Here is an 11,790-nt window from a genome sequence, read left to right as displayed (position 1 = left end):
GGCCAGGGTCTATTTTTGTACCGTACTTGTCTTGACTCTCACTCACACAGATGTACCGGTAGGCTTCAAGGCCAATAATGTAAAAGGACAATAAAGATCCTTTGTTAGGCCAGGCCCATCTCCTTGCTTTTTTGGGTCCTTTACTGAACTAGGCCTACCATGTATCACGGTGACTGTTGGCCCCACAACTAATCTTTTTTGTTTCTTTTTCAGGAAGTGACTCTTCTCTCTGATTATTTGGACTCCCAGACTGGCGATAAATCTGGCCCAGATGATGATCATGGTAGTGACACTCAGGCTCCTGACGATGATAGTGTCCATGGAGGTGACCCCACTTACGGTCCTGATAGTGACGGCGATCAGCAAAGTGATCACCCTTCCGGGAGTGATGCTGATGACAATGACTCTGATGACCAGATGTCAAATTCTAGCTCCTCTGGAAGCGACCCTGGCAATGATGGACCAGCTCGCGGCTGAGGAAGAGGGCGAGGTAGAGTTTTACGAGGACGAGGGCGAGGGAGAGGACGAGGAGCAGGTCCGCCTCAGGCTAGAGGTAGAGGGCGAGCAGCAGGTCCGCCTCCGGCTAGAGGCAGAGGAAGGGGAGGACAAGGACAGCGTCGTGGTCGTGGTTCGTGGTGGTAATGTCCAAGGAGGAGGGGATGTAAATCCGCCCAGAGATTGGACAAATCAGATAGTCCAACCAGTTCTGCAGCCATTCACCGCCCCCTCTGGTGTCGACTGTGGGCTGCGATATGATGCTGACGAGTTGGACTACCTCATGTGCATCCTTGGCGGGACCTTTTGGGATACTTTGGCAGAGAACACTAACTTGTACGCTGCTAAAACCCATCCTCCAGCTGTTCCTGACCCAAACAATCCCTTTGCTTCATCTAATAAGCATTGGAAGCCTTCCACTCCTGAAGAAATCCGTGCATTCACTGGCATCAACATTCTTATGGGGATAAAAGATTACCCTGAGTATGGTGATTACTGGTCTGCTGATTCCGCTCTTGGTGACAAGTTTATCAGTTCAATCATGACAAAAAACACTTATGAACAATTGTGCAAATATCTCCATTGTTCAAATCCCAATGTCATTGATAGACATGACAAACTTGACAAAGTGCGTTGGTTTATTGTTGTCCTCAATGAAAATTTCCCCAGAATGTTCAAGGCTGGGGAGAACATATCTATAGACGAGGCAATGGTGAAGTTTGATGGCCGGCTTGCTTGGAAGCAATATATTCCCAAGAAACCTATCAAATGGGGCATCAAGATCTGGTGTTTATGCGATTCTGGAACAGGGTATACCTTGGCTTTCAAGGTGTACACTGGGGCTGCCCAGGGTGATCAACAGCAGGGTCAGGACCAACATGGTCTAGGTTACAATGTTGTAACAGATTTACTGCGAGAGTATATACAGGGTGTCCCAGAAAAAACCTAATCCTGAAGTAATGGGATAATATGACCAAGTTGCGGACTACATGGCCAAAATCACGTTTTTACCGTAAAGTAGAAGCAAAATGCTTTCCAACGATACCTTCATGACATTCCTCCAGTCGTGCATCAGAGAGCACCATTGTGTTGAAAATGGTGTGTCCAAACACATTTGTTTCAATTGGGATGAACCAGTGAAATGGAATGTGCACTCACTGTCACACTTGACCTGGAAGACAGGGACAATAACCTTCATGAGGGAAGGTTAACTTACATAATTTTTAAGTTATGCAATGATTTCTTGAGTAAGCTATGTAGGCAATTGGTGAAGGATGGGCCTATTAACAACAGAACATCAAGCCAGCAACATGGTGCAACTTACCAGTGAGCAAAGAGTGTTTGTTGTAACAAAATTCCTTAAAAAAAACAAGAGCCTACAAGCTACTCAAGATGCATTTAGGGAAGCCTTCCCTGATAGGGATCCGCCAGCAAAGACGACAATCTGGGCAAATGTGAAGAAGAACCGAGAACATGGAACAAGCCTCAATCTGAACAAGGGCCATTCAGGTAGACAACGCACGGTGCGAACTGAAGATAACATTGCCGCAGTTCGACAGCAACTTCTCGAGCATCCAAGGGGAACCAGTAGCAGGAGAAATGGACTTGGAATCGCCCACTCATCGTTCAATCGCATAACCAAGCTTGACCTGAATTTCCATCCATATCGAATGCACGTTCGTCATCAACTGTTGCCTGCGGACCTGGGGAGAAGACTACGTTTTGCTGAATGGCTCCTTGAGCGATGTCGGAGAAATGAAAGGTTTCTCGTGTGGTTGACGATTGGCGATGAAGCAGGATTTTCCATGAATGGACAAGTTAACACCCATAACTGTGTTGAATATGCGCCTATGAGACATCCCCCCAATTTCAACTTCGAGAAAAACATGAGCCGAGAAAAGATCACCGTTTGGATAGGACTGTGTGGTAATGGTACGATTATCGGACCATTCTTCTTTCAACGCAATGTGAATGGTCAAGCATACCTGATGATGATCAACCAAGATGTTGTGCCCCAGCTGCAGTTGCAATTCCAACCTGGTGTCTTCCGACAACTGTGGTGGGCACAGGACGGTGCACCTGCCCACAGACTCATTGCTGTCCGGAATCGCTTGCGGGAACTTTTTCAGGACCGAGTAATTGCTCTGAACCATCCTATCGAATGGCCGGCCCGGTCACCGGATTTGACCCCTTGTGACTTTTTCTTGTGGGGGTATTTAAAAAACAAAGTTTACACCAGTCCACCGCCTAACATCCAAGAGTTACGAGCTCGCATTGAACACGAAGTCGACATCTTGCGCCAAGATCCAGCAATGGTGAGAAGAGCTGTGGCTGACATGCGCCGCCGTTGTGAACTTTGTATTGAAAGGGGAGGTGGACACGTGGAGGGTGTTGGTGCATAAACTGTGTAATTATTGATTAAAAAATGTTAATATCCTCAATTGATAAAAGTCTTGGTTTCTTTCTTCATGTTCGGACTCCCAACTGAAACAAGTGGATTTTGACATGCCATTTTCAAAGCAGTGGTGCTCAGTCATGCTTGACTGGAGAAATGTCCTCAAGGTATCATTGGAAAGCATTTTGCTTCTACATTATGGTAAAAACGTGATTTTGGCCATGTAGTCGGCAACTTGGTCATATTATCCCATTACTTCAGGATTAGGTTTTTTCTGGGACACCCTGTACACAAGAACCACAGAGTTCATGCTGACAATTTCTTTTCTACAGTTACTCTGGCAGAAGATCTGTTACAGCAGGGCACCTACTACCTTGGCACAGCACGGTCGAACAGAGTTGACTACCCGACTGAAATAACAGGCCCCAGGCTCCAGTATGCAGAAAAGATATATTGGCAAAAAAATGATAATGTAGTTGCCTGTCGATGGAGAGACAGGCGTAGAGATGTCTATTTCATCTCAACTTTCCATGGTTCAGCTGAAACTGTAAAACCAAGGACCAGACACAGAGTGGATGAGCTTATCAGTGTACCCAACATTGTAATAGACTACAACAAGAACATGGGTGGAGTTGATCATGCCGATCAATTCCGCAGCTATTACAAAGTTGGGCGAACTGGTAAGAAGTGGTGGAAATATCTGTTCTGGGCATTACTGAATGTGGCCATTGTCAATGCCTACATTCTGTGGGTACAAAGTAACCTGCCATTGCCCAGGGTCAAGAGGAAGTATTCTTTGAAAAAGTTCAAGTTGAATTTGATACACCAGCTTGTGAATGGTTTTACTTCCAGAACAAGAGTATCACCTGTTGCAGGGGTTCAAAGGGATGTTCTTGAAACCATCCAGCAGAATGTCATGTTTGGACACTCCAAGTCCAAGGTATGCTTTGTTGGACGCAGAAGGGCCTGTGTACAGTGCCTCAAGCAAAAGCGCCGTGCACCAAGTGGCCGCTGCGTTGAGACATTCTTTGGGTGTGATGCATGCCAGGTAAATCTGAGCCCGCACAGGAGCCAGAGGCGCCCGAGGCAAGACCGGATCCAGCCAATGTGCTACTGATGGTTGTGGAAGCCCAATACTGGGAAGGGGTGTTTCGACCGGTCGAAAGGGAATTAGCCCGCAGAGCGCTACTCTCCCTTTCTCCGCCTATGCCGACTTTAGTAAACCAAGAAACGGCCGAAATCATTCTACGGTCATGTATTGAAGAGGACAGGGGCAACCCGGCCCCTATGCCACGGTTGCCGACCCACATCCATACCGTAGATGAGACTTTGACGTTACGTAGGGCACTAATGCATGGAGGCAGTCTTCTTATTGACCTGAATGCTGGAGGGGAGGACATAGGTCTCCCCTATATCTATGCTTATTACTTTGCCCGAATTCCGGCCAATTTGTACCGTTTTCGAGAAGAAACGAAAACCTATATTCGGATACGGCACCCAAATCCTTACATTGGGAATGATGTGCTTGCGTATCCGGACTCCGCCCCAGAATTTGATTTTCTCTGGCGGTTGCCCATGAGGCCATAATAATCGAACGGCGATGTGAAGACTGCCTACATTCCAGTTGCTTCTATATAATTAGGTAACTATATCCCAAATCAGCATGTTAACTGTTAACCCTTTTAACCGTCTATACATGTACATATATAATGCTACACCTGCATCTCTAACGCTTGTTTGTTTATATTTTACAGTAAAACGAATGAATGATGTCACCAGGTGCACTACACGTTGGTAAAAGGATTTTACGAGAATAGGAAATAGATTTTGAAGGACAGTTATTTTCTTGACATTAACGATTCTCCCTCATAACTACTACACGTGTCGTGGAAACTAATCATGGCGTTCTTGAAATATCGCTTGCTACTTATAGCAGTAGCAGTTATTTTGGTGACAATTCAATATGTACGTGCCGATTCGCCCAAAAAGACGATTCTACGAATCAACAGCGGAGTAGTTTTTCATTATATTTCCATTGGCCACCAGCAGAACTCGTTCTGGTATCACAGCTTTGCCTTGGACTATTTTAATTTCTCAATCCTGGACTCGCATATCGCAGCTCCATCGTGCCCACACAGAACTGACTTTTTCTGTATCGACGTGCAGAAGACCGTGTATCTGGCCAATCAACAACGACAAAAAGCAATCGCCCGTATTTCACAACTACAGCAATTAATTAAGGACTTGATGCCTCGACCGTCACCACAGAGAGCGAAGAAGGGTTTACTTGATCTCGGTGGGACAATTCTAAACGGACTTTTCGGTGTTGTGACAGAAGCACAACTGAATCAAGTAAAATTACACCTGAACAAGATCTCTCGGATCGGAACAATTCGGAACCTAATTATCCAAGAGCGAACTTAAGATGGAACTGCCGCTGCTGAGGGAGAGGCAGTTTTATATCCAGGACCCAACCAACCAGGAGACAGGGAATGAACTGCAATGCGCCACTGCGCCACTGCACCACGAATACGCCACCAATCAAAAGGCTGGCAGCGTACTGCACTGCGCGGAGGCAATGCGCAATACGCCACCAATCATAGGGCCAGCAGCGTACTGCAATGCGCGGGGCAATGCCGCAGTCAGCTCAAACCCCCTCACCTGTACCTATTCGGGTCCTGCATAGAGCCTACTTGTCCCTTAACAGGAATAATACAAAGTTAAATATGTTTACATACAATACGATTACAATACCAACAACTGCACAAACCTACATCAGCAGTGACTCGGCTATTTGCGAAGAACCAACTGAACAAACACACTATCCTATGGAATTCCTGAACTCCCTCACCCCAACAGGCATGCCACCACATATACTGAAACTAAAAGTTGGCGCAATAATTATGCTACTCCGCAATCTGGATATAAAAGGAGGCCTGTGCAATGGCACAAGACTGAAAGTTGTAGCACTCTATCCACGCACAATACATGCAGATATCATAACCGGCACCCACGTCAGCAAACGTGTCTTCATTCCGCGCATCAAACTCGCACCATCTGATGCAAACCTGCCCTTCATACTACAGTGCTACCAGTTCCCGATTAGACCAGCATATGCTATCACTATCAATAAGGCCCAAGGCCAAACATTTCACACCATAGGGATCTACCTTCCAAAGCAAGTCTTTTCCCATGGACATTTTCCCTTCTACGTTAGAATCTCCACAACATATGGCTTTGGACGACGGTGAGAAAGTTTATGACGAACTACAACCAATAGATATGTCACTCCAGACCAATGACAGCGGGCTCAAAGCGGACTCGACATCACTCCAGATCAATAGCAACGGATACAATGTGGACTCGACATCTAATCGACCTCATTCTGTTGCAGAGGACGAATCAGTGACCGAGTTTCCGAAACCATTATTCTTCATTTCGTACTCGGATGCAGTTATAGGTATCTATTTCTCTCTATTGATTGAGAAGCTAAAATTATCAATTAAACACTTTGGGTTCAACGAGGTCAGGATTCGTCAAGACGCACATTAGCTTCCCCTGGGTTGATTTGTTCCGGGTCTTAGAGCAAGACCTTAATGCCCTTCTCGGACGCTAGTTAAAAAGGCAGTTATTTAAGCTGCGGGGTTGTCTTATTGGTATCTAAGGTTTAGGACGCTGTCTTCCAAGACATTAGTTTTTATGGGGATTATACGGTTTCTTGGGGTACCTTTGGGAAGGAAATCGTGGGTTCACTGCTCTTTGGGTGCGTGCGAGAGGATAAAGAGGTGTTTTGAGTGACAGATCCCTCCGATCTTCCCACGTTTGGCTGGACCAAGTGGGGGGTTTTCTCGGAAAAATACTCGAGTTGGCACGGTTTTGGTCAACAAACTTGGTTTTGTAACTCTGTTTACTGTGTGTTGGATTAGTTGACAGGTACGAGGCTGTATATATAACCACTAAATTTGGGGTAAAGGGCAGACTCGAGAGAGGGACAGAAGACAAGACCTGAAATTTCATTGGAAAAATTTTTGGACTTGTACACTCGTATCCGCTTTCATCCAACTCGCATTAAACCAGGTAGGTGGTCAACTGCATCATAAGATCCATTAAACAGTTAATCAAAGTCACATTTTCCCTCATTTAGTTCCTTGTGGTTTGCTCACAAAATACTTGACTGCTGCCTAGTGTATCGCCATGGCACTAGGTAGGCAAGATCTACAATCTCCTCACTAGAGGATGGTTACACTAGTATGATGAAAAAAATACTTCTGATAATGAATTTAAATATATATATGACACATACGTATAGACAGTTACGTTTCCCCTGTCATTAGTAAACTAATGAGATCAACTATGAATTTAATGAAATTTTGAACTGAGTACGCCAGTAATTGCATTTGCAGTGGAGACAGTGACCATTCCAGACTCGCCCAAGTCTCCAGATGAGGAGGCTCGGCGAGAGGGGAATCCCGTCGAGGTGCCCTTGGAACCGGTCGGGCAGAATCCACCCCCTGAGCCCGCACAGGAGCCAGAGGTGCCCGAGGCAAGACCGGATCCAGCCAATGTGCTACTGATGGTTGTGAGTAGTATATGAAAACCACACTTTAAAACAGAATCCAACTGTTTTCATCTAAATTAACAGAATCCAACACAGAATCTAGGAGCACTTTGATTCTGTTTTAAAATGTGGATTTCATAGACCGGACCCGTTCAGGACTCTTGGAAAAATCTGTTCTACACGTTTTAAATGCAAATGCCGCAAAAAATGGCAACGCATTTTAAACGCAAATGGACTTCCCATTTTCCGTTGCATTTGCATTCAAAATACACATGTATGTTGGTCTGAAAGACATTAAAATGGAAATTCCAGGTAACAGAACTGATATTTTCCCCTTTTCCACTTACTGATCTACCAACGATATATTGTCTCCCTTACCTCCGCCCATACAGCTGAAGAAATGCAGGTTATTTTTCTGTACATTGCGCGCCTCACTTAATGGTCCATCTCACCCAAATTTGACTTTGAGCTGATTCTGCCGTATGCAATGTAAATTATCTCTATGCGAAAAATAATGTAGCACTAAGGCGAACCCGTTTTACACAGACCGCATTTTCCATGGCTATACTGCGTTGTCAATATGAGTGGGATTTAGAAATATCTACACGGGTTTGCACTATTGATTTTCAGGTTTCAGTGCAAGGCACACTGTGGTTTTTGAGCGAGACACAAAAATGCTTGTGTGATATCAGACCTTGATCGAGGAGCAGCGATGGCTAACTTATTACCATTTTGTGTACAATTATGCCATTTATCTGAGCGAGTATTAGTCGATCAGCTCCAGCTTGAAATAGACAGCATGCTGTGCTTTTCGTTTTGCTCCTGGCCTTTTGTTTCTCCATTTACAGCGCATTTTGTTGGCCAAAACTTTGTAGTAAACATCAATATATCATTTGATGACAACTTTATCTTGCTCGCGGCCTTGAGTTCCTCCATTTACCATGATTTAGTTGGCCAAAAGCGAACAACATCCCAGCTTCGTAAACAAATATATCATTTGATGGCAACGTTATTGTCAGGCTTGCTCATTTATAATATCAACTTCGGGTCAGGCTTTAAGCTCCGTAATTTCTACTCGATAACAAATAAGACATGATGGTAATTTGTGTTTCTGGGCAGTAGCTTTAATTAAGTCTCGGAAGAGCCCCGGAATGCAGATCGAGACCTTGACACGATTCTTTGCTCGCTCTAAACCAATGGTGATCGGTATTTTTGTGGACGTCACAGAATAATCTCTTCTAGCCGAAGTATCACCAACGCCCCAGAGCTAATTTCGCTCATTTCCCTCTGGCGCGGCTGAGCGTTCTGAAAGATTTCCCCCCCACTTTTAAAATTGTCGAATTTTGACAAGAATTTTCGGAAATCATGAGATCGATACATTGTTCTTCATAAATACATTAATGGAGAAAGACAGGAAAATTGTGATGTATACATTCATTCGAGGAAACAATTTCGAAGAAAAAAAAATTGACGGGAACCCTTTCGGAGACGTCTTGTTTTTGAACTGATTCATACTAGGCATTTGGATTAACGGACGAGATAAACGACAAACTTCGGTAAGTTTTAGTCTCTCTCCTGAAAATTAACCAATTTTTAGCTCAGCTGACAAAGTATCGTTCGTTATTTACTGGAGCTGCTGATTTGCGGAAAGTTAGCTGTGATTTATAAGGGAAGAATAACAACATCGAGTAAGTAAAACATTTTTTTTCCCCTCAGAATCTGTGTCATTGGAGGATATTAGACGCGTGCCAAGTCACACGCCAAGTCACACAGTCCCCAGTTTTCAATTATTATTATTCACACCGCGTGTTTTCTTCTTCCTAGTGTATTTAATAGTAAAGGACCTTCATTTTTCACCTGCAGGATTTGATAATCATGCCTTCTGGAGAAGATATCTGCTAGTTGTGGTCGTTGGTCGATTGGATATTCTGTCATTTTCGAGTAAGTATCGCAAAACCTTTCTCCTCTTTCCTTTTTTTTTTGGAAACTATTCTCCGTGCAGAATTTATACTCTACTCACAAGCTGCGGGATCCTTCTTATTTTCTGGTGTAATTGTAACCTTTTTTTTTCTGCAGGATTTTGTCTACTGCTGCTGCTATTGATCGATCGATCGTCAAATAGTTCTAATCCAAAAAACATTCCTCTTCCAAGTAAGTAAAATATTTTTTCTCAGAAAACTGATGCAGCGGAGTCTTTGCAGAATGAACGGGCTAAGATTTTCCAGAAAAGATGAGTTTTTTCATTCTTAAATCAATAATTAACTGCAAACTCGGACAAACGCTTATAAATTTCGATAAGCCACCCGGACGGGAGTTGTGCGTAGACTTAGAAAATGTTTTCGGAAATAAGCGACTTACCTCTCGAGTAAAACTTTCAAACGGGTGGGCTTTTCGCCAATTCATCGATTTCACTATCGGTGTTTCAAAATCAGGGTTTCTGTCAATCTATATTGTCAAAGATTTTGAGTATTGGTTGCTCGGACCAGGATTCAAGCGGATTTTACGATTCGTCGAAGCTAGGGTGTCTTGTTTTTCTGAACGTATGAAGGATGCCCCAAAAACGACAATTTGTGAAAAAATCCGATTAAAATCGAGAGATGCCGTTTTTAAACCCGCTTCTGTTACCTGAAGCTAATTTCGCTCATTTCCCTCTGGCGCGGCTGAGCGTTCTGAAAGATTTCCCCCCACTTTTAAAATTGTCGAATTTTGACAAGAATTTTCGGAAATCATGAGATCGATACATTGTTCTTCATAAATACATTAATGGAGAAAGACAGGAAAATTGTGATGTATACATTCATTCGAGGAAACAATTTCGAAGAAAAAATGAAACGGCCAGGGGCCATTGTGCTCACCGTATAGATATTTGGTGCTTTGTAATTCATCCAGATTAAGAAACATTGTACATGTATAGTATATAGGTCAAACCAAAGTCGGTATGACATGTGATGTATCGTTGCTTGGAGTAAGTACCATAAGAATATCATCAAAAACAAGTCAATAATAAACGAGATATTGCACTTTTTACCTATTTTAGTTTTGGCCTCCTGGTGGCCGAGTTGAGTACCAGATCAGATCGAAATTCGGTGTCCGAGGTTACATGACGTAGGGAGTCATGTGTATCAAATTTCAAGTTCAAAGCTTTAGTGGTTAAGAAACGTGCCATAGTTACAATCAAACGACAAATTTACGCCATTTGACCTCTGTGACCTTGAAAAGCAGGTCAGATCAAAAACTCATATGATATGTGATGTATCCTTGCTAGGAGAACCTACCATAAAAATGTTATTGAAAACGAATCACTAAAAATAAGCAAGATATTGCACTTCTTACTTTTTCCATTATGGCCCCCTGGTGGCCGAATAAAGAATCAGATCGAGCCAAAATTTGGCATCAGAGGTTATCTGATGTAGGGGGTTATATGCACCAAGTTTCAAGTTCATAGCTTTACTGGTTAAGAAACGTGCCATAGTTTACACTCTAACGGCCAATTTACGCCATATGACCTCTGTGACCTTGAAAAGTAGGTCAAATTGAAAACCCGTAAGATATGTGATGTATTCTTCCTAAGGGTACCTACCATAAAAATTTTATCGAAAACAAGTCACTTATAAGCGAGATATCACACTTTTTAGATTTCCACTTTTGGCCCCCTGGTGGCAAAGTTGAGAATCAGATCAAACTGAAATTCAGCACCAGAGGCTATGTGATATAGGGGGTTATATGTACCAAGTTTCAAGTTCATAGCTTTAGTGGTTAAGAAACGTGCCATAGTTTACACTCTAACGGCCAATTTACGCCATATGACCTCTGTGACCTTGAAAAGTAGGTCAAATTGAAAACCCGTAAGATATGTGATGTATTCTTCCTAAGGGTACCTACCATAAAAATTTTATCGAAAACAAGTCACTTATAAGCGAGATATCACACTTTTTAGATATCCACATTTGGCCCCCTGGTGGCAAAGTTGAGAATCAGATCAAACTGAAATTCAGCACCAGAGGCTATGTGATATAGGGGGTTATATGTACCAAGTTTCAAGTTCATAGCTTTAGTGGTTAAGAAACGTGCCATAGTTTACACTCTAACGGCCAATTTACGCCATATGACCTCTGTGACCTTGAAAAGTAGGTCAAATTAAAAACCCGTATGATATAAGATGTATATTTGCTATGAGTACCTACAACAAAAGTTTCATCGAAAACAAGTCACTAATAAGCGAGATATCACACTTTTTAGATATCCACATTTGGCCCCCTGGTGGCCAAGTAGAGAATCAGATCGGAGAGAAATTTAGTGTCACGGGTCATCTGACCTAGGGGGTCATGTGTACAAAGTTTTA

General features: G+C 43.2%; 1 protein-coding gene across 1 annotated transcript; it reads left to right on the top strand.

Moving 5' to 3' along the window:
* Positions 1-280: 280 nt before the first annotated feature.
* On the top strand, positions 281-1,444 carry LOC135486026 (piggyBac transposable element-derived protein 4-like). Its single transcript, XM_064768480.1, has one exon. It carries the CDS (start codon positions 281-283, stop codon positions 1,442-1,444), a length of 1,164 nt encoding a protein of 387 aa, XP_064624550.1.
* The last annotated feature ends 10,346 nt before the right edge of the window (positions 1,445-11,790 follow it).

This window comes from Lineus longissimus, chromosome 4 (genome assembly GCF_910592395.1).
Source record: "Lineus longissimus chromosome 4, tnLinLong1.2, whole genome shotgun sequence".
NCBI lineage: Eukaryota > Metazoa > Nemertea > Pilidiophora > Heteronemertea > Lineidae > Lineus > Lineus longissimus.
Note: the sequence above shows the minus strand (reverse complement) of the source record. Positions and strands in the feature narration are given on the sequence as shown.

Coding starts and splice junctions, on each gene's coding strand:
- LOC135486026 (XM_064768480.1), top strand. CDS start 281: ATGGTAGTGACACTCAGGCTCCTGACGATGATAGTGTCCATGGAGGTG.